Source organism: Oenanthe melanoleuca, chromosome 1A (genome assembly GCF_029582105.1).
Source record: "Oenanthe melanoleuca isolate GR-GAL-2019-014 chromosome 1A, OMel1.0, whole genome shotgun sequence".
NCBI lineage: Eukaryota > Metazoa > Chordata > Aves > Passeriformes > Muscicapidae > Oenanthe > Oenanthe melanoleuca.
Window position 1 is genome coordinate 67853431 of NC_079334.1, and position 22839 is coordinate 67876269.

General features: G+C 45.3%; 1 protein-coding gene across 2 annotated transcripts in view; it reads left to right on the forward strand.

The window, feature by feature from the left end:
• The window catches only part of EXOC4 (exocyst complex component 4), a 280009-nt gene that overhangs the window by 165774 nt on the left and 91396 nt on the right, over positions 1 to 22839 (forward strand). The window contains exon 11 of one of the 2 annotated variants that reach the window (XM_056482279.1): positions 13756 to 15356. The exons of the other annotated variant lie outside the window; for it this stretch is intronic. Within the exon in view, the coding sequence (XP_056338254.1) occupies positions 13756 to 13798 (43 nt within the window). The 3' untranslated portion in view covers positions 13799 to 15356. Of the gene's footprint in view, positions 1 to 13755; positions 15357 to 22839 lie in introns of those variants that run through there. 2 annotated transcript variants of the gene reach the window in all.

Sequence of the window (22839 nt, forward strand, 5' to 3'; positions counted from 1 at the left end):
TTCCCCTTTTCCATCCACGTGAGCTCTGGCAGCTTTGTGGGTGTTGTTCAAACCCACTGATTTTTGCCATTGATCCCAGAATTTCCATCATTGAAAGAACATGTGTATATTATAATTATGTGATGACATGCCAATGATGTCTTCTAGGTGAAGAACCCAGGGTTCTGATACTGATAAAAAATTTAAAAATACCTTTTTGGTGTTATGGCAGTCTCAGGGTAATGATTTTCCTTGCTTAAAATCCCAGGACTTTTGGTTTTGCTGAGTTCACAGTTTTTCCTTAGATCTCTCCAGTCAAATATCCAAAGTGACCCCATTTCTCTGAATTATTTGGGTAGTTTATTATTAGAATAATTATTATCATTATTTTAATGCTTTATCTTTTAAGTCACATATTACAGTGAGTGGGGATGATTTTCATTGCTCATGGCTGCATTTCACAACAATTAATTAAAACAGGGAAATTTCTGGGAAGAAAGTGCTGAAGAGCCCTGTGGGGTTGAGACATCAGTGGCTCTTCTCTTCTAAATTTGGATGAATCAAATCCTCGTTTTGCCTTTTTCCCTTGGGTTGAATCTTCCACTGAGAAGCTTCTAAAGGGAGATGGGATGGGTGGAAGCAAAGGATTTCAGGTTTGAGATCAGGGCTGGTTGGATGTTTGAGGAAATAACTTTGAGTTGTGCCAGAGAAGGTTTAGATTGGATATTAGGAGAAATTTCTCAAGTGCTGGAAGTGGCTGCCCAGGGAAGTGGTGCAGCCCCATCCATGGAAATGTTCAAAAAATGTGTGGATTGAGGTCGTGGTTTTGTGGTCTTGGGTGGACTTAAAAGTCTTTTCCAACCTTTACAATTCCATGTTTCTGTAATTCCCTTTGAAAGGTGAACCTGTTATCCAACCAGCTGAAGTGGCAGCACCAACTCCCCCCTCCCCTAATGACCTTTTAACCTGCTTTAATAGGAATTGCTTCCTTCACTGCCACATCCCATTGTGGATAAATCCCAGAAATTTCACTCCACTTTCATCTTGCCTTTTTTTTTTTTTTTTTTTTTTCCATTTTTTCTGACCATTTTGGTACAAATCAGCATCACAATTGTACCAAAAATTCATTTTTCAAAAATTTCTGTTACTTTGCTGCCACCTCCCAGAGCCCAGAGCAGAAAGGATGGGGATCAAATCCCATTCCAACAAAAAATCCACTTGGGGAAGGGTTCAGATCCTCCTCTCTTGAATGTCACTGCTGTCCCAGTGACCTGATGCTGAGATGGATTTGCTTCCCCCCAGCTCATGGCACACCAAATACTGACCTGACCTTTACAAACAACACGTTAACATTTATAAATTTTATTTTCCATGTGGAGAGAAATGGTTCCAGGTGGACAGGAGGGATCCTTCTGTCATGGCATTGCTTGGCTTGTGGCAGCACATTCCCAATCCATCCCTTTCTCATTCCATTTTTTTTGTCTGTGCCTGCTGGTCTTTAGCTTTAATAAACTGCTTTTTATGATATTTTTACTTTGTGTGGCCATCACCAAACACAGATGAAGTCAAACCTTCTGTAGAGCGTGGTTGATTTTTGGTGTCTTTGGGAAGGAGTTTTCTTGTTTCAATCCAATTTCTGATGGAGGTACCTGGTGGGGCTTAGGGTGATCTTTGCCCATTTCTGAGCAAATCTTGGAAAATCCTGGCTCTGTTTTGGCTCTAAGCTGAAGTTTTCTCCCACAAGAGAAACACAGATTTAGAGCTCACTCTCTTTGGGTTTGGCTCAGTAGTGGCAAACTTTAAACTTCACTTCTTGCTGCCTCTCCTGAATTTAATTGTGAACCAAAACTGAGTCTGAAGGAGGAACTGAGACTGAAGGAGAAAATATGATTGCTATCCATAATTATACCCCATGAATAAATTCAAGGAGCAATTTGGCTAAGGAATAAATGGATATAATTTTCCCTTCCCATCCCTTGGTAAGGCACAGTTTGTTGTCTTCTTTCCTCCCTGTGAATTCAGATATCTGAATTCTGTGCTCACACTCTTGGCACTTGTGTATTGATTTTTGGTTTCAAACTCACTTTAATAATGCAAATTAATAAAAATGGCCTAAGAAACAAAGCATTAACATGCCCTATCTGGAATGCAGCTGGTGGGGGCTGTTTGTGTGGAGTGATCTGTTCTGGGCATTGGTTTCAACTCTGGACTTGTAGAGATTAAAAATAAAACTAGGATGGAAAATGAAACATCACTTTTGTGGTCTGGATCTGGTGTATTTTCCAGAATGGATGGGAAAGAGCAGGAGGCATCCTTGGGGAAGGTGTCCATGGTTGGAATGAGAGAATCTTCAAGATCCCTCCCCATCCAAACCATTCTGTTTCCATGGTTCTGGTGCATAACTCTTGGAAGACCAGCATTCCTTGAATATTTTCTTTGGAGGAGAACAACTTAATAATGTCTTCATGTACAGAACATGGAGCTTTAAATAGCCCATTTCAGGGAAACCTTCACTTGTAGAATTTAGGAGGAATTAAAGGAAACCTCAGCTTGGCTTTGCAGTAAGTCTGGTGCAGCAGGACCAAGATGTTCCTCTCACTTTGTTATTGCTCTGGATCAGTTTGGGGAAACTTAATTTGTTTTTAGTTCATAAGAAGAGATTTTAAAGAAGGTGCAGATTTGTTATAAATCCCAGAATTATGGAATGGTTTGGGTTGGATGTTGAAGCTCATCCAGTTCCACACCTTCCACTATCCCAGGTTGCTCCCAACCTCATCCAACCTGGCCTTGGACTCTACCAGGGATGGAAAACCTTCATCAAAAAGCTTTTATACTTGAAGATCCTAAAAATGGGACCCTGCTCCTTGCAGGACTCAATCCCAGCTCTCCCACTGATCCTCCAGCACAGAGCAGCTCTGCCTGGTGAAGATCCTCTTGTGTCCCACCCAGCTCTGCCAGCACAAAAGGTTTGGGGATGGCAGTGGATGTGTCACCAGCTGGTTGTCACCGTGCTCCTGTCCCCTCCCAGGGTGTGGGATTTGCTCAAGCAGCCAAGCAGTTGTTGCTTAATGAGCATCCTCTGATAACGACTGGAATTAATTTCTTCGAGATGACACTGTAATAATTAATACAGCCCTCTTGGGCTGCATGGCATGGAATTGAGTCCAGGAACTGGAGATATTAAAGTGTCACCATCCTTGTCCCCCACATGTAAAATGTCATCATCAGCTCCTGCAATCTGCCTTTATTACAGCCATATTAAAATGGATGTTTTACATCTTCATTGCAGCCTATTAACAGCATTTCCTTGATTTAAGGAATAGCTCCAGGATGCAAAAGCAGCCCCATTTCCATGAATAAATTTAGCACTTTAATGCTATTTATTTACTCCACACTGTAAAATGGAATAAGATAAATAATGGATCCCCACTGGGGTGTGGGCTGAGGTGGTGATCAACATCCCAGCAGGTCAGGGAACACAGCTCCAGTGGAGGAGTAATGATGGAATTCACAGGGCTCCCAGGGATGCCATTTATACACCTGGGCCTAATAAAGGAGGAATTACAGAGTTAACAACGTGCCTGGCACTGGGATTGGGATGGATTGACCAGCTGGATCACCAGGATCTCAGTGTCCCATCAGAGCAGGAGTTTGGAGCACCTGATGTCCCATCCAGGTGGAATTTGCTGGCAGGTGGATACCTGGGATTATTTTATGCCTGGAAAATCCAGTCCAGGACAATCTCCTGCTCATCCAGTCATTGCTTGGACACTCCAGGGATGGGGATCCAACCCTCCCTTGGCAGTTCCAACCCCTGCCCACCCTTTCCATGGGGAAATTCCTGCTGGTTCCACCCTGAGGCTGTTCCCTCTCCTCCTGTCCCTGTTCCCACAGCCCGACCTGGGGCTGTCCCCTCCTGGCAGGGACTTGTGCAGAGCCACAGGGGCCCCCCTGATCCCCCTTTTCTCCAGCCTGAGCCCCTTCCCAGCTCCCCCAGCCATTCCTGGTTCTCCAGACCCTTCCCAGCTCCATTCCCTTCCCTGGACACGCTCCAGCTCTTTGAGATCTCTCTTGTCCTGAGGGTCCCAGAACTGGACACATCATCACATATCTGGAGACATCCAGACAATCAGAAATAGTCAAAAAATCCAATTGAGGTTGCCTCAATTTCCAGCTGGATGAACCCCTTCTATTTTCAGGTGCTGCCTTTTGTTTTCAGCAAAACACCAGCTTTGCATGGAGCAAATTCTTTTAATGGGGAAAAACCATTTAATAGCTAATTAATTCCAGGGATAAATTGCAGGGATGATTTGTGACCACCCTTAGTCATGGAAGCTCCATGGATCCACAGGCACACCCAGAGCAGATGTGCTGGAGGAGGAATGAGCTCTTCAGACTCATCCCTTTTCCAACCAGGCCCGAATTAAATCCAAATATAATTTACATATCATTGAGACAGCTGGAATTCCCAGTTGGACACGAGGACACGTGTCTTGTGTTCAGTCTCCTTTTCATTCTGCTCCAATAAATCCTTCCCCTGTGTGGGAGAATAAAGCTTTCCATGAGCTTTGCTATGCAGGAGCTCCTTCCCATCAGCAATTCACACAGTGCTTGAAAGGGATCTTGCAGGAACACTGGATTTTTTTTATTTTATTTTATATATTTTTAGGAGGGGGGGATGGCATCAGGAAACCACTAGAGACATCTCTTGTGCCTCTGGAAACACATCCTGGAATAAAAGGAGCTGGTTGTTGCTTAATGAAAAGAGAAATTGGAAGCCTGGCACCAACTTTTGCCAAGATTTTCACCTTCCTGGGCAAAATCCGCTCTCATTTCTCTGCAGAGAGCTCCAGGAATTGTGTGTGGAGAGGAGGAGAGAGCAGAAATAACTGCTGGATGAAGTAAATTAGATCAGGGACATGGCAGGCTTCCCTGATGGTGCTTTTATGGATGCTGGGTGTTTGGGGAGGGGTGGGAATGAGCCAGCTCTGATTGCTCTGGGTGAGCCAGGTTCATCTGTGTGTCTGCATCTGCCCAGTCTCATCTCTGGAATCACAAACTCTGCATCCCTGTGGTCTCCCAGGCAGGACAACAGGATACAAAGAGCAGGAATCCAGAGGAGAGAACTTCCTTGCTCTGCTGTTGCCAAAAAAACCCCAATGTGGAGTGTGTGGAAGAAATGCTCATGTGGAAGGAGGAAAGCTTCTCACGGGTTTTTGGTTGAGAACAGGGAATCAACAACATCCTGGCTTGTCCCAGCCCCAAGGCAGAGGGACCCTCTGGAATCCTGAATGGAGAAGCTGCTTTACCAATGTAAGATGTTTAAATGCTCCAGGGAGAGCTTCCAGCACATTCCAGGGGCTGCAGGAGAGCTGGAGAGGGACTGGGGACAAGGGATGGAGGGACAGGACACAGGGAATTGGGAAAGGGGAGATTGGGGAATTAGGAATTGCTGGCTGGGCTGGAATTGCCAGAGAATCCCTGGATCCCTGCCAGGTTGGACATTGGGGTTTGGATGACCCTGGGACAGTCCCTGCCATGGCAGGGGTGGCACTGGATGGGCTTTAAGGTCCCTTCCAACCCAAACCATCCTGAGATCCTACAAACATCTTTTGGGATATGCAGGATTGGGAATGGGCACTCAAAAAACAGAATTAGGGGATAGAAGGAATAATGAAGAGGCAAACCCACTCCTGAACTGCAGGTGGAATTCTGTGCTAGCAGCAAATTTCTGATGCTGTAGGAGAATAACTGGGAGGCAAGAGGGAGTTTTCATTCTCACAGGTTTTTTCAACAACAATGCTGCTCTTCAGCCTGGGAAATCCAAATATTCCATTTTTGTCCTTCCATCCCTCCATGGGAGCACTGTGTGACATCCAAACCCACATCTTTGGTGGCTCTGTCCACATGGTGCTAAGGACCCCATAACACTGGGAATTAACCCAGGGCTGTTCCTTCCTGATCCAAAATGAGTTTTGATGTCCAGAGTTGCCCTGGGCTACTGTTTGAATGAATTAAGATTCCAGCATTGCCTCCTATTTGTTAACTTGCTGTAGAATGAACTGGGAGTCAGATCCTCATTTAGTTAAAATAAATGTACTTCCATGGCTTTAAACAAATTTCAACCAGGGGACGATTTTGCCTGGGGGGGATTTAAGAGGCTGCATGTTGGATCAGGATCTGAGTTGCATTATAATGAGCAGGAAACGTGGAATATGTGTGGAATTTAAAGGAAGAGGTTTATACCAGGCTGGTTTTTACCTCATGCCTCATTTTCCTAATAGGAATGGGAACAAATGATTGTGCCATTGAACTGGGGTGGAAACAAATGGATGTGCCATCAGATCTGTAGCTCCAGGAGGAGAATCAGTCAATACAGTTCTGGAATGAACATTCCCTCATTTCCAGCCACTAAATGCAACTTTCCCTTCATGTTTTTGTTGTTTGGGCCTTGTGAAGAAAACATTTCAATGAAGGAGAAGAGATCAAGGGATGTTTTCAAAGTCAGCTCTTCCCCCCAAACCTTTCAATCTCCCAGTTCATTTTCCGTACTCGTGACCCTCTCAAATGTCATCTGCTCTTTTCCACCTTTTCCCTCTTCCCTCCTTTCCCTCGTGGTCTCCTCTCTTCTGAGCTGGCTTTTCTTCCTTTGTGAGCCTTCCCTCCTCCTCATCCTCCTCTCTGGGGCTGACACCTTTTGTCAGTGTTATCAGGCAGATGAGAGGACTCAGACTGGGGGAGCTGCTACCAATTCTTCTGGGTCAGCAGTTTGTTTCCCAATGATCCTTTGATTTCTCAGGACAAGGTGTTATTGATCCATGTCAAATTTGTGGCCAAGCCCAAGTTTGAATGAGTGTGGGTTTAACCAGCTGAGGTTTTGTGGGGTTTTTTTTGAGGGAAACAGTGATTTAGAGGAAAGAGAAAAGAATTGAGAGAAGAGTTTTTAGCTCTTTTCTCCCTGAACTTTGCATCTCTTGGGTTTTTAATAAATGGTCTCTCTGGGCAGAATGGGGTAAGAAAATTATCAGGATGGCCAAGGGAGATGCTTGAAATTTTGGCAGGTTTGGCTTGTGATTCTTTCTAACTCTTCCAAGGAATTCTATCAGCCCTTCACAGATCCACCCCCACACTGGGTGGTTCCCACCTGGTTATTTTGAACAGTTGCTGCATTTCCCTCCTCTGACACTCCTGGATATCTTCACTGCAGGGGTTTGAATGAACATCCCTTGACCTTTCACAAAATATCCCTTCAGATCATGGAATTAATGCCTTTTTTTCCCCACTCTGTAAGATGTTCCCCCTCCAAACTGGAAGGAAGTTGTTTTTCTGTGCTTCCAAATTCATGAATATTCACTCAGGAATTTCAGAGTGTTTGGAGCAAAGGGGCTCTGTTGTTCTTCACAAATCTCCCACCCCTCCTGAGGCATCCATGGCCGAATTCCCAATCCTGTCAGCCCTGGGAAGGGGCTGGAGCTGCTTCTGTTTCTGGGTCTCCTCAGGTCTGTGGCATCACCCATCAATCAAAAAGCTGTGAAAGGAGCTCCTTGAAGCTCTGCCAGCTCCTTTTGCCCCAAATTTGGGACGAGCTGCTGACAGGCAGGCGTGTGCCAGCTCCATCTCAGGGTGGGTGAGGAGATTTTGGGATTGCTCCAGGTGTACCTGGATGTTGGAACCCAGAAACCTGAGAGTTTTGAGCTTCCTGTGCTTTCTGGCACTGACCCCCTGTTTGGCCTTGGAGAAAGCTTCCAAATTTGAGTGATGGAGTTAAAATCACAGGTGTTTAGTTAAAATAAAAGTGTGTGGTGTCACATGGTGAAAGGTTTTAAATGTGAAGGTTTTATAATGTAGTAATAGGTATGGGACAAGGTGGAGGATTTGGGGTGTTGTCTCTGTCTTTTTCCTTCTTCATTATTTCAGGTAGTTTTTGGTTAGATAGTTAGTGCTGCACTGCAGGTCACAGGAGTTTGGTTATTGGGTCAAAAATATAAATAATATAGGTATTAGCTCTTTATTGGACTGTTTAGCTTTAAAAGACTTTGTAATTAGCTAAATTCAGCTCCATCTTGCTCACTTTTAGCTGGTAGCTACAAGTGTTGCAGAACTGTCTGTCTTTTAGATAAGATTTAATAAACCAAGTCCAAACATGAGAAATTCATATTCTTTGTATTTTTAATCCTCACTCTGAGTGAAGATAGAAGAAAACTAAAACAAGTCACCAGTTAGGTGGTGCAGCTAACCCACTTACACCTGGACAGAGCTGGACCTTGTGATCAGGTGCACATTGGTGTTTTCATCATAAATCCTATTTTTGGACAACCTCCTGTCTCAGATCTCCCTAAGCACATGAGGTCAGTGTGCAAATCCTGGAGAGGGAATTTTTATTCCATCAGAGCAATTTGAGGTTTTCTCTACAAAGAAGGAAAAGCCAACGTGCTGATGTGTTTGTAGGGACCCAAATGATGCAATTTTTCCAAAAATACTTCAATCCTGCCCTGTCCCACTGGGGTTGGGCCTCTGGAAAAGAGCCTGGCTTTATTCACAAACTTGTGAAGAGTTGAGAAATTCATATTAGAACATAAAATAGCAAAATCTTCCAAACTCTCTCTGCCACCTCTCTAAAATCTAAAACAGCATCTAAGTCTGCCAAAGTGAAATGTCATTTCAGCTTATATTGGACAGTGCCTGAGGTTAGAATGAGCACCCTGTGTTTTATTTTCTGCCCTAACATGTACTTAAGGAGGAATTACCATTTAAATATTTTAACTCTCCCAGCTTCTTCTTTGCTTGCTGCAGGTAACTGAATAAATCTTGGTTTTTATAAGGAATAAACTCTTGTGCTCAAACTCTGCTCTGGGGCAGGGTTTACATGGTGAAGAGTCTGTTGTGTTGTTAAATGCTCTCATCTTTATTCATGTCCTGGGATGGTTCAGCCTTTCCCCGTGAACTACAGGATCAGGAGCACTTTACAACCTGTAGGAGTTTAGCTGGCATCCAGAACAAATAGAGGGGTTGTTTTAAGGTCTGGGAAATTTGTTTGTGCTGGTTCAGGAGGCTGGAGCTGAGCTGAGATTTTGGCTTTAAGGAACTGCGAGATTCGGGCTCTGTCAACTTGACGCTGTTTGAGGAGAGACGCCCTCATCAGTGTAAATTCCGTGTCTGGATTCCTTAAATCCCGGCTAAAAGCAGAACTGGGGGGATGAGCAGCTCCCTCTGAGCTCAGCAATTACCGCCCTGGCTCCCTCTGTTTGTTCATCCTCACCGTAAATTAAGAAGGGAAGATTTGGGACTTGTCTGGAACTTGATGGGCTTTGCAAATAGAGATGTGCATTCAAAGAGTCATTTAGAGCAATTATTGGAGAGCGGTTCTTTGCTGATGGAGACAAAACACGCTATTAGAAGTTAAAAAAAAAAAAAAAAAAAATTTGAGACCAGCACAGCAGCTATTTCCTTAATGTGCTTCAGTTTATGGCTTTTTAGTCTGGAATCGTGGAAACCCCCAGCTTCTTACAACTGTTTTTATACATTAACAGAGGTTTTGAATTGCTACACTCACAGATCTGCTCTTAGGAAACCTCCTGGTGAAAGGCTGGGATATGATATCCAACCATATTTAAATGGATTTTTTTGGCTGGAGTAGGGCTGACTCGAAAAATCTTCATTTTAATATTCCAGCGTGTCTTTTATTAGTATTTGTATTTATTAGTATTAGTATTAGTATTAGTATTAGTATTAGTATTAGTATTAGTATTAGTATTAGTATTAGTATTAGTATTAGTATTGGAAAGGCAGCACTCTGCCTTTTCAGGGAAAGGGTGTTGCCACCAGGAGATGGATCCTCCTTCCTGGATCCCCACAGGCACATTGGGATGGGAGAAATTTGGGACTGAGCCCCAGAGTTCATGTGAGCCCCCTAAAAAGAGATCCTGGATCTCCAGTGAGTCTTTGCAGAGAGGCAGCAGCAGTTTCCCTCCTAAAGATTTCTACAGAGCATAATAATAATAACCCAGTTTTCCTCCTTCTCTTGTTGTTGGAAACTGGGATTGATGTGTTTTTAGGGACACCCCAGGTGTGACCACATCTTCTGTGAGCTGAACAAGAGCTGCTGACCAGAGTCATCCCTGCAGAGTTATTTATCTTACCCCAAGATCAGAGGTTTTGGATTTTGGGAAATGATAGAAGAAATCCTGGGAGGACAAAGCCCAGAGGGAACTCTTGACTCTGCAGCTTTGATGATCAGTCCAGAGTCTGTTTTTGTGGCTCAACTTGTTTGCTCCTTAAATGCATTAGGACACCTTGGGACAGGTAAATCTCAGTTTTCCCCTCTCACCTCCCTGCAAAGGCAAAGCAGGGCATTCCCACCAGGCTCCCTGCTCTCCTCAGTTTTTCCTGGACAGCTCCACCCTTCTGATGCTGGAGGCAGCTCTGCAGGTGGGGTCTCACCTGCTGATCCCACCCTCACCTCCTGCCCACCCTGGATCCTCTTGGCTTTCTGGGCTGAGTGGACACGGCCAGGGCAGGTGCAGCTTTTCATCCTCCTCTGGTCAGGGCTGCTCTCAATCCCTTCTTTAGGGAAACCCTGACCTTCAGCACCTTGCACTCACTCTTCTTGAACTTCATCAAATTCCCCACTCCCTGAGCTGACAAAACCCCAAAGCTTTAATCAGTAAATCCTGCTAAGACAGGAATTTAAACTTGGGATTTGGAAGCTGCCCTGCTGTAAGTGATGCACATTCCCCTCCCCTGAGAGCTGCACCACGGTGTTTGTCTGGATTGAACACTTGTGATGTTACAGGATGTTTCTGGGGGCTGTAAAAGAGGTGGGATCCGAAAAGGGGATGAGAAAAAGCCATCAGCTCTCTTGTTGCTGAAACAATGGCAGATGGGGTACACAGAGCAGCTATTGAACGACAGCAATCGAAAATGAACTCTATTATTTCTCACTCACTCCTCCTGTCAGTGATTGAGGCATTGCAGAGCACGAGCAGGAAAATAATAGGTTGCTTTCACAATGGGAGAAGTTTAACAAGTGCTAAATCATTCATTGGACATCAGGGCTGTGTCAGTGAGATTTCACCGAGTGCCTGGCTGGTCCTGATTGCTCCACTTGCCTTCCACAGCCAATCTCCCGACAATGAGACCCTCAGCATCCCAATCTGCTGCCCCTGGAGTGGGACTGAAATGCTCCCTGTGATGAGGGAGAGGTTTTCACACAAATCCCCTGTCAGGCTCTGCTTCCACTGGCACAGGGCTCCTGAGGTGGGGCACAAAGCCAGAGGATGGGTTTGGGGTGGGATATTCTCTGTGGGTACTGATGAGCACCTTGCCATTGTGTGGATGTCTCAGTCTGTGCTGAGTTCCCTTTCTGTTGTAGAATTTGACTTCTGTGCTTGGCAGTTTTATTTTGGGACTTGCTGTGAGCTGTTCATTCACAGGGTTCATCCTAAAGCTGGAAGTGCACTGGGTGTCCTTGTAATCACTTGCTAATAATCACAGAAATATGGAATGGTTTAGATTGGAAGGGACCTGAAAGATCATTCCAACCCCTGCCATGGCAGGGACACCTCCCATTATCCCAGGATGCTTCCAAACCCCATCCAACCTGGCCTTGGGCATTCCAGGGATCCAGGGGCAGCCACAGCTGCTCTGGGAATTCCAGCCCAGCCAGGAATTCCTAATTCCCAAATCTCCCCTTTCCCAATTCCCTGTGTGCTGTCCCTCCATCCCTTGTCCCCAGTCCCTCTCCAGCTCTCCTGCAGCCCCTCCAGGCCCTGCAATGTGCTGGAAGCTCTCCCTGGATCCTTCCCTTCTCCAGCTGCCAATTCCCAGCTCTCCACAACCTCACATTGGATCCATCTCCTCTCCAAGGAATTGATGGATCCAGGGCCTTCCCTTGCAATCTCAGGGGACCATCAAGGCTCTCCCTTCCCTTTTCCTCTCTTTTCCATGCCCACTGTCCATCAAAATCCCTCTGGATGGATTCTGAGTGTCCTGAATCCCAGAATCCTGGGCTGCCCTGGCTGGGAAGGGAGCTCAGAGCTCATTGCAGGGACACCTCCCACATCCCAGGCTGCTCCAATCCTTCCTGGGACATTGCAGGGATCCAGGGATTCTCTGGCAATTCCAGCCCAGCCAGCAATTCCTAATTCCCAAATCTCCCCTTTCCCAATTCCCTGTGTCCTGTCCCTCCATCCCTTGTCCCCAGTCCCTCTCCAGCTCTCCTGCAAGGGGCTCTGAGCTCTCCCTGGAGTTTTTTCTTCCAATTCTGAGTGTTTGCATCCCAGCTGATGAGTTTGCTGGGATTTAAATTGGGACCACTGATTTCTAAGGAGGCTTCTCCCTGAAGATTGAGAAGCACCTGGCAGGTTCTGTGTTTGGAAGGGGTCACTTTCCCTTTTTAATGGATGGAAAGCAGAGGTGTAGGAGAAGCCATGAATGACCTGGCACAGAGAGAGGTAAAGCTCCTTGTCCCCACTACCTCCCCCATCACTGTGGCTCTGAGAGCTTCTCAAATTGATTGGAGAACAATCACAGCAATAAGAGAAATAATTTGTTGGTTTATAGAGGAGCACAGCCCAGGATGTGACCTTTCTATTTAACTTTAACTACTAAAAACATTCTCTGCTCTCTGGGCTTTTCCTCTAAATTTCCAATGCACTTGTAGGAACCCAGAAACAAGTTTTCCTTTGGAATGTGGCTGTTTAATGTGGGGAATGGGAGGAATTGGAGCTGCTCTGCCTTCTGTCCATGTGGTGATGTCCAGAGTCCTCAAGGCAGGACTTTGCTCTAAGGGCAGCAGTCACAGGCAAGAGAGGGAAAATGGGATTAAGGAGAGAGCATCTTTCCTCAAACTGTCAGAAAAATACTTTTTTTTCCATTGCTTCTGCTCTGCCTGCCTCCAGAAAATCCTCTTTAAAGCAGAAATCTGTGTCAGCAGAGCAGAAACAATGGTGACACAGCTCTCTGAGATATCTCAGGCCAGATTTCAGCCCAGCCCATCCTAAAATGGGCTAAAGGTGATCAGCTCCCAGCCCCATCAGCTTTCACTTCCATGTGGATCCAGTCCAAAGCCCTGGAGATCAAAGGCTTGAGCTGTGAAGAGCCCATTCATTACTCCAGACTTGATCTTAATCACCAGCAGCCTCATTTGGCCCATTAGGAGCAGTAAATATCAGAGTCAGGGTGTGCAGCCCTCTTCAGGCTGCATTTGAAATTTTGCTGGTTAGTTAAAAAACAAAATAAGAAATCATCTCTCGTGTATTTGTCTGGAAATAAAAACTGATCATTCCCTCTTGGAACAGAATTTTTTGTGCCTTGGTGGCTGTGGACCCCTGAGAGGAATACATGAAATTGATAGAAACATTTTCTCCTTTTTTTGTGTGTGTGTGTTTTGAGGTTTTTTTTTTTCCCTCATTTATTTCCTATTCCCGTGGTTCAGGGTGTACAAATCAATATAATCACTCTTTGGTCCTGGTTTAACATTTTTCAGCTCTGAATGCAGGAATTGAGTTACCTCAGAGAAGCTGCTTCGCTCTGGGTAATTTGGAGGTTTGTTGCTAATATTTGGCAATTTGGGCAATTTGTACTTGGTTGCTTTATCCTCTTTTCACTGATCCCACTCAGTGCCTGTCCCTGTGTTGGGTTGATGTGCCCAGCAATGTGAATTCTGTCCCCAGCTGTTAACCCAGCTGGGGCAGTGACCCTGATCTCCTGGCACACATTATCTGCTCATGGGCCATCTTTAAACCAGCTGGGCAATCATCTTTATCTTTCCCACAGCCCATCCTCCCTCCAGGAGATATCTCCTGTTCATGGCCAGTGAGTCCCAGGGCCATGACTGATAAAATTCCATCATCCCACTGGGAGATGCTCCAGCCAGGGCAGGAGCCAAGCCTTTCCTACCCAGATAAAAACTGACATTTTGGACACCAAGGGACCTTCTTCCCACTGCATTCCAGAGGAAAACCAGACCTTTGCACATCATCCCTGCACCTTCAGAGGAAACTGCACCTTCTCCAGGAGCACTGCTCCAGCTGAACCACATCTGCCCCTGCAGGAGGATGCAGCCACCATTGAATGGGACTGTGCCAACACCCTGACTGACTGACGGGTGTCAGCTTGGATTCTGACTCTGGCAGGGTTTGGGATTGTTCCTGTGTAATACTGCATTTCTATTTTAATGTTCCTAGTAAAGAACTGTTATTCCTTAATTCCCATCTCTTTGCCTGAGAGCCCCTTAATTTCAGAATTACAATAATTTGGAGGAAGGGTGTTTACATTCTCCATTTCAAAGAGAAGTTTCTGCCTTTATTGACAGACACCTGTCCTTCACACCAGGACACTGCCCCTCAATAGAGCTGTGCAAAGCCTCTCTCCCAGGATTTTCACCCATCCAGGAGGAAAAGTGAGACTTTGCCCCTTCAGGGAACATCCTGAGTTGGAAGAGGATCCTTGAGTCCACCCCCTGGCCCTGCACAGGACACCCCAAGAGCTCTCTGTAGGTCTCAGAGAAATAATCCATCAACATCAGGCCCCAAATTTGGCAAATCTGAGCCCAAGCTGCTCCTTCCACAGCGAGTTTAGGGAAGCAGAGACACAACAGCTCCATGGGAAATGCTGTGGCAAAGCCAAGCTTTGTGAACAACAGCAGCAAAACATGGGATAACCTTTGCTTTCCTATCCCACCAAATACAGAGCAGCAGGACAACCTCATCAGCAGAAGCAGAAAAATTATGGAGTTTCCCATGATTTATGATGTGGAGATCTCCTGCCTCATTTGTTGGGAGTCAATATTTTGCCCACTGGCTGTGGAAACCTCCCAGGACGTGGATGTTCCATTCTGAAGCTGCTCCCATTGGCATTCCTTTAATCAACTCATAATTTATGGGCTGTGTTTTACATCTCCTCCTGTGCCCCCAGAGTTTGTTCCAGGCAGCTCTGAAGAAATGAGCTGTGGAGTTGTTACTCTCCTTGATTAAGTCAATAAAATCCATTTGTCTTGTTAGGTGAGGAGCTCCATTTGGCCTCCCAGATTCTGCTTTTTTTTGGGGAAAAGCAACAGGCAAGGCAGTGATAAAATGTGTGAGAATCAGAACTGACCAGGCAGTGTCTGGAATTCTCAGATGGTGACAGTGATTGTTCTACTGAAGAACATTTGGTTGGTTTTAGATGATGGATTTTAAAGATTTGGGTGTTTTTTAAATAAATTATCATTGCTGTGATAGATAGGAGATGGTTCATGTGCTGTCTTTCCTAAGGATCAGCCAGAGTTCTGTTCCTTCATCCCAAAAAGTCACATTCCAGTGTTTCACTTGTTATAACCTTCATGATATCATAAAGACCAGGATTGTTATTTTGTTTTTGTTTTTGTTTGTTTTTATTTTTATTTTCATTTTCACCTGCTGTGATTCTCAAACTACACCTTAAAGGACTCCTTGTCAAGGGTGGTGGTTCCAAGTTTAATCCAGTTTAATAAAAACAGTGTTCATCTATTAAATTTCTTCCTGATCATGAAAAACCTCAAGAGAAATGTGAAATAGCATTAAAATCCAGTCTCTGTTAAAGTCCTGGATCCCTGGGAGTGTCCAAATCCAGGTTGGATGGGGCTTGGAGCACCCTGGGATGGTGGAAGATGTCCACTGGAACTGGGTGGGCTTTAAAGTTATTATTATTATTATTATTATTATTATTATTATTATTATTATTATTATTATTATTCCTTGGGGAGACACTGTGCCCTGACCTCTCTAAACTGCTTTTATCCCAAAGGATTGGCAGGAACAGCAAGGACCAGACTCCCCTTGAGCTCCTCCTCTGTATTTTCTCCCTGTTCTTTTGAGTGTCTGCTCTGATGTTCCAGCCCCCACACAAAACCAGCCCAGGGATTCCTGCTCCTGGTTGCATCACAGCAGAAAAAACCCAAATTTGGGCTGTTCCCTGTGGTTATTTGACGTGAGCCAGCACTGACACTTCAAAACAGGCTGAGCTTCATTATGCAAACATCCTCAAAAAACTTTTGGAATGTCTCCTTCAGTGCTTTCCAGTGTAAACTCCCAAATCCTCCTGGATTAGAGTTGCCTCAGAGCTGTCACTTTTTGGCTGCCTTGTTCTGCAGTGCTTTGCAATTGCTGATTCACAGAGCAATAAACCCCCAGGACTTTGGGTTGGAATCTGTGAGAACAAAACAAAAAAAGGAATGGATTTCACCTTGCCACGAGGAGCAACACTTAGAGTCTGCAGAGACAATTCATCTTCCTCTCCCTTGTAACTGCTGTGCTGAAATCCCATTGTGAGGCAATAAAAAGGGGGAATATTCCTATTTAAGTCAGAGTTTTTGCATCAGATCACCTTTTTAGAGCTCTCTTGGAATGCTGTCTGCTCATTGCACAGTCACCAGTTTCACCAGTGGTGGGTGGCACAGTGACAGCTGCTCAATTGAGGTAATTCCATGTTCCCTGATTAGCAAAACTACAAAAGCCAGAGGTGAAAAAACCATTTTAGATTATCCTGGTGCAATATCTCTGTTTGTTATGAGCATTTCAGTGATGGATCAGCCCTTCAGCCTCAGTGGGGGCCCAGCAGGGCACAGGCAGATGAAAAGAGGATGAAATGTGGCTGAAGTGGCAAACAAGGGATGAGAGAACAGAAGGATAATTACTCCCATTTTATGGATGGGGAATGAACACCCAGGAAGATCGAGGGGTTGATCAAAGAATCATTAATTTCCATTTCAGGTGTTTTTTGAACACTCCCAGGGATGCTGATTCCAGCCCTTCCCTGGGCAGCCTCTTCCAATTCCTGTTCCAATCCTTGTGGGTCTTCAGTCCTGAGAGCTCTGCACTCCCCTGGCCTTGATCCAACAAACTGGAGCAACTTTGGATCTTCAATTCCTTTTTAGTTTTAGGGTTTTTAGTTTAGAGTTTCAGGGAATCACGAGCTGAACTAAAACTCCTGTCAGATCCTTAAAATCTGATCCCATCCACCAACTCAAGGAATAATTTTCCTCCCATTTCTCAGCTTTGCTGATGCATTTGGAGGCAGCAATTGAACATATTTTGGAGAAAAAAAAAAAAAACCAAAAAAACAAGCCCAGATGCTTATTTCAAAAGAGAAGAAAGCAGCATTGTTAAAGCTGCATTTAAGTCGTTATCTCTTCTTTTTACTGCTGCTTCTTTTAAGAAATCTCTCCAGTTTGGCTTTCAGGGATAACAAACCCAGAGTGGAAAGCAGAGGTGGTGGCTGCTGTGCTATTCAACATCTGGGGGTTGGGAGGCAAAGAGAAAGGGGGAAATCTATGAACTATCAAAATGTTGTTGGCTTTTCATTCCCAGATCAATGTGGGATCTCTCAGCACATCACAATGTGAAATGGTGCATAATATCACAGTCCTAAATTGGCCCAAATTATTGTGGTTTTAAGCCAAGCCAGCTTTGTTTAAATAATGGCTTTGCCATGGAGATTTGTCTCATTGATTGGATATTTCAGAGTGGCAGAGTGAGAAAAATGAATTTGTGTCAGGCTGAATTACAGGTTTCCATGTATTATTTAAGCACTGCTCTTTACCTCCCCCTCTGTCAATCATCATTTCCTTGCAGATTGCTCTATTTTTGATATTTCTCAGAGTTGAAGGTTACTTTTTTTTCCTCCAGCAGCAGCTTTAAAGCAAATGTTATTTTAGAGATGATGTTAGTAATATGATGATAGTAATTAATAATTATGGGATTTATCAATGGGTGTGTTGCCATTCTCCCCCTCAACTCTCCTGAGACCCACCTGCAGAGCTGGGGACAGCAGCAGGAGAATGTGGAGCTGCTGGAGCAAATCCTGAGGAATCCATGGAGCTGCTCCAGGCTGGGAGAGCTGGGGGTGCTCACCTGGAGAAGGGAAGGATCCAGGGAGAGCTTCCAGCACATTGCAGGGCCTGGAGGGGCTGCAGGAGAGCTGGAGAGGGACTGGGGACAAGGGATGGAGGGACAGGACACAGGGAATTGGGAAAGGGGAGATTTGGGAATTAGGAATTGCTGGCTGGGCTGGAATTGCCAGAGAATCCCTGGATCCCTGCAATGTCCCAGGAAGGATTGGAGCAGCCTGGGATGTGGGAGGTGTCCCTGCAATGAGCTCTGAGCTCCCTTCCCAGCCAGGGCAGCCCAGGATTCTGGGATTCAGGACACTCAGAATCCATCCAGAGGGATTTGGATGGACAGTGGGGATGGAAAAGAGAGGAAAAGGGAAGGGAGAGCCTTGATGGTTCCCTGAGATTGCAAGGGAAGGCCCTGGATCCATCAATTCCTTGGAGAGGAGATGGATCCAATGTGAGGTTGTGGAGAGCTGGGAATTGGCAGCTGGAGAAGGGAAGGATCCAGGGAGAGCTTCCAGCACATTGCAGGGCCTGGAGGGGTTTGGAACAAAATGATCCTTCAGGTCCCTTCCAACCAAATCAGCTGTGATTCATTCCATGAAAATTCACATTTTTAAACTGGAACAGCCCCTGAACAAGGCCAGAGTGGGAGCAGTGCTGAGTGCCACCATCAAGGTGCTCTTTCCTCCATGGTTTTGTCACCCTGCACTTGTGCTCTCTCAGCTGATACCATTTAAAAAGTTTTACAGGGAATTGTGGAAAAACTGTAGAATTTCATTTTACAGCTCATTGCAGAGGGTGAAGTTGTTTCTGTTGAGCTGAGGTGTAAATGCTGGAGTTTTTTGCAGGTAAAAAACCTTAAATTGACCATCCACTTTCCTTGTCCTGCCTTGCTAAAAAAGCAAGAAACAAATCAGAGTTAAATTAAATTTCAGTTTGGCTTCATAACCAGAAAGAGCAGGTCAATATTTTGTGAAACAGAGGGGAAAACTCTTCTTGGAAGGATTTTCTTCATTTTAAAAGTGTGGTTTATTGTAAAACTTTATTACTAAGAGCTGAATTCACTGAAAAGTTCTGAGTGCTGACAGCTCCACTCCATTCCATTCCATTCCATTCCATTCCATTCCACTCCATTCCATTCCATTCCATTCATCCCATCCCCTGTGTTTAAAATCTCTGAATAATCCTGGAGAGATGATTGCACCTGCTAATTATCTTTACAGACATTATTGAACCATCTCACTACACCTGCTGGTTTCTATCCCTGGTCAAACAGTTGAGAATAATGCAGTAAACATATTTTAATATTTTTCATTTTCTTTATCTCATTAATCATCTTAAAAAGTGGAGTAGTTTATTTGACCTGCACCATACCTGCCCTGTCCCTGAACACTGCAGCTCTTCTTTGAAAAATAATATTTTTCAATGCTAAAAATTCATATGTAGTTTTTTCTTTACAAAAAAAAATCATGATCAGCTGGAAGAGAGCAGTAATGAGAGTGGTATCTGCAAACTCAGGAGGAGTTTTGCACTATTTATGCTTCTTATCATATCTGAAAAACCCAGGAAATCAATTCCTGCAATCCCAGGCTTATCAACAGGAGCCTCCTGGAAGTTGTTCTTGTCTGTTTGAGAGCAGATGGATCTTGAGGATTGGGATGCAATTCCTTTCTTCTGTTACACTTGTGGGTGATGTTGTGGAATGAAGTTTCTTTTTATTTTTTTTTTATTTTTTTTTTTTCCCACTGAAGTAGAGTGATAAAAATTGCTCATTAAATTGTTCCAATCAAAGCAGCTTTTGATAAAAGTTTTTGGTGATAAGGGCAGAGCTCAGTGAGATGGGCATTGAACAGCTGGAAATGAGAGAGGTTTTGTTTGGGTTTAGTGGTTGGAGCTGAGATGGTCAAAAAATCAATTAGAGCTGGGGGGAGGAAAGAAACAAACCAAAAACAAATCCATGAAAATTCCTTTGGCCAGAATTGCTGCAGTGAATCCAGAGGAATCCAGGGAGAGCTTCCAGCACATTGCAGGGGATCCAGGAGAGCTGGAGAGGGACTGGGGACAAGGGATGGAGGGACAGGACACAGGGAATTGGGAAAGGGGAGATTTGGGAATTAGGAATTGCTGGCTGGGCTGGAATTGCCAGAGAATCCCTGGATCCCTGCAATGTCCCAGGAAGGATTGGAGCAGCCTGGGATGTGGGAGGTGTCCCTGCAATGAGCTCTGAGCTCCCTTCCCAGCCAGGGCAGCCCAGGATTCTGGGATTCAGGACACTCAGAATCCATCCAGAGGGATTTTGATGGACAGTGGGCATGGAAAAGAGAGGAAAAGGGAAGGGAGAGCCTTGATGGTTCCCTGAGACTGCAAGGGAAGGCCCTGGATCCATCAATTCCTTGGAGAGGAGATGGATCCAATGTGAGGTTGTGGAGAGCTGGGAATTGGCAGCTGGAGAAGGGAAGGATCCAGGGAGAGCTTCCAGCACATTGCAGGGCCTGGAGGGGCTGCAGGAGAGCTGGAGAGGGACTGGGGACAAGGGATGGAGGGACAGGACACAGGGAATTGGGAAAGGGGAGATTGGGGAATTAGGAATTGCTGGCTGGGCTGGAATTGCCAGAGAATCCCTGGAATATCCAAGGAAGGACTGGAGCAGCTTGGAACAGTGGGAGGTGTCCCTCCCATGAGTGAGTTTTGAATGAGATGATCTTTCAGATCCCTTCCCACCCAAACCATTCCATGTTTTAAAAATAAGGAATTCAGTGCAACCCCTTTGGGGATGTAGGAAATCAAACACTGAATTTCCTGGACAAGGACAGCTCCCCTCACAGAGATCCAGCTTTTGTTGACTATGGATGACACCAATGGGGTTTTTCTTCCAGGCTTTGCTTTTCCTTCTTTCCTTCCTTCTGTTTTTTTGTTCCCAGTCACAAATGTTCAGCAGGATGTTGGGTCACTTAATTGCATTTTGTTTTTCACTGGTTGCTGTTCTTATCACAGCAGCACAAGACTCAGGGAGTTCAGTCAATACTTGTGTAATCAATAAAAAAAATGACAGAGGAGTCCTGGTAACTTGGGCAGAGCTGCTGCTTGTGATTTTTCAATAATTACTCCAGATTCCTCCTTCTCCAACACCTCAAGAAAATGGGGGCTGATTGAAGGAGGGGATCTTGCTTGACTGAGACTGTGTCAGAATTCCACAAATCCAGGTGGGAACTCAAATCAGGACTTTTTGTTTCAGCACATAAAGTGGTTCTCAAGGAGATGGGGGAAGAATTGAGTTGATTTTTATTTTTCCACGGTGCCACAGAGCAGCTGTGCCATTCTCCCTTTACCTTTTGGCCTCATTTTCCTGTCCCAGAGCACCAGCTGCCCCATCAGGAACCCAGGGCTTGGATGTCTGGGGAGAGGAACAGGGGAAGACAAAACATTTTGAGGGATGTGTTGCTCATTCCTCCTTGGCTGTGTGGCATCCATGGATTTCTGAGGCCACTTATGGATAGTCTGAGATCCAGAAGGGAAGGGGGAGCTGATGGTTTGCCCACAGCAGGGTTTTTGGGGATAGGAGGGAAAAAAATCTCATAAACCCATGAGCTTCAGTGCTGAATCATCCATAAAAAATGTTCTGTGGCATTTTCTGATCCCTCCCTTTGCTCAGCCAGGGAATCCATGGGGAGGATGAGGGATGAGATCTTCATTGCTGTGCCAGCAGAGCCTCTCTGAGCTGGTGCAGAGCAGGGCTGGGGTCACAACCTCAGGTGCCAGCATCCCACCCAGATCCTGCCTCACTGGGAGAGGGAACCCCAAACATGCAGAGGAGCAGTCAGGGTGGCTGGGAGAGGTCATGGGAAACTCAGAATTAAAAAGGGGAAAGCCTTGGGTTGGAAGGGACTGTAGAGATCATCTCATTCCAACCCAAACCATGGGCAGGTGTCCTGGTTTAAAGGACACCAATAAAGGCAGAAGCTTCTCTTTGAAATGGAGAATGTAAACCCCCTCCCTCCAAATTATTATAGTTTTGAAATTAAGGGGCTCTCAGGGATGATGTGGAAAGGTCTGGTTTTCCTCTGGAATGCAGTGGAAAGAAGGTGCCTTGGTGTCCAAAATGTCAGTTTTTATCTGGGTAGGAAAGGCTTGGCTCCTCCCCTGGCTGGAGCATCTCCCAGTGGGATGATGGAATTTTATCAGTCATGGCCTGGGACTCACTGGCCATGAACAGGAGATATCTCCTGGAGGGAGGATGGGCTGTGGGAAAGATAAAGATGATTGCCCAGCTGGTTTAAAGATGGCCCATGAGCAGATAATGTGTGCCAGGAGATCAGGGGCACTGCCCCAGCTGGGTTAACAGATGGGGACAGAACACACATTGCTGTCACATCAACCCAACATTTCCCACTGCCCCAGGCTGCCCTTGGACACTCCCAGGGATGAGGAGCCCCAGCTGATTCTCAGTTTTGGTGTGTGAGGGCACTTTAGTGGTTCTTCCCTGGCAGGGCTGGGGAGGATTTTCTGCCTTAAACACTGCTCTGTAAAAACCTGTTCCATTATCCTGCACTCTCTTCCCTTCTCCATAAACTGATTTTTACCCAGGGCTCAATAAAAGCTCTTGTATCTTTGAATGTTCTTTTCCAAACCAGCTGTGCTGGAGAGGAGCAAACCTGAGCTGGAGGACCTGAGCTCATTCAGAAGGGACTCAGAACCTTTTCCTTTTCTCTTCATCCTTCCAACCATGGAGATGTTCCCTCTGTTATTCCTGCATCCAGAGCAACCAGAGGATGGATCCCACACAGTCCTGGCCCTGAGCAGAACCTTCTGCCCACCAGAGATCTCACCACAACCTTGGAAAAGAGAGAAAGGAGCAGGATGATTTCATGGATTGTTTGGGTTGTTGGTTGTTGGTTTTGTTTTGGTTTTTTTTTTTTTTTTTAATGGTTGAATCTATCACATTTCCTTTTACTCCTGTTTCCAAAAGTTCTGCTTTTCATGTGGGAAGTGTCAGAATTTATTTGGAA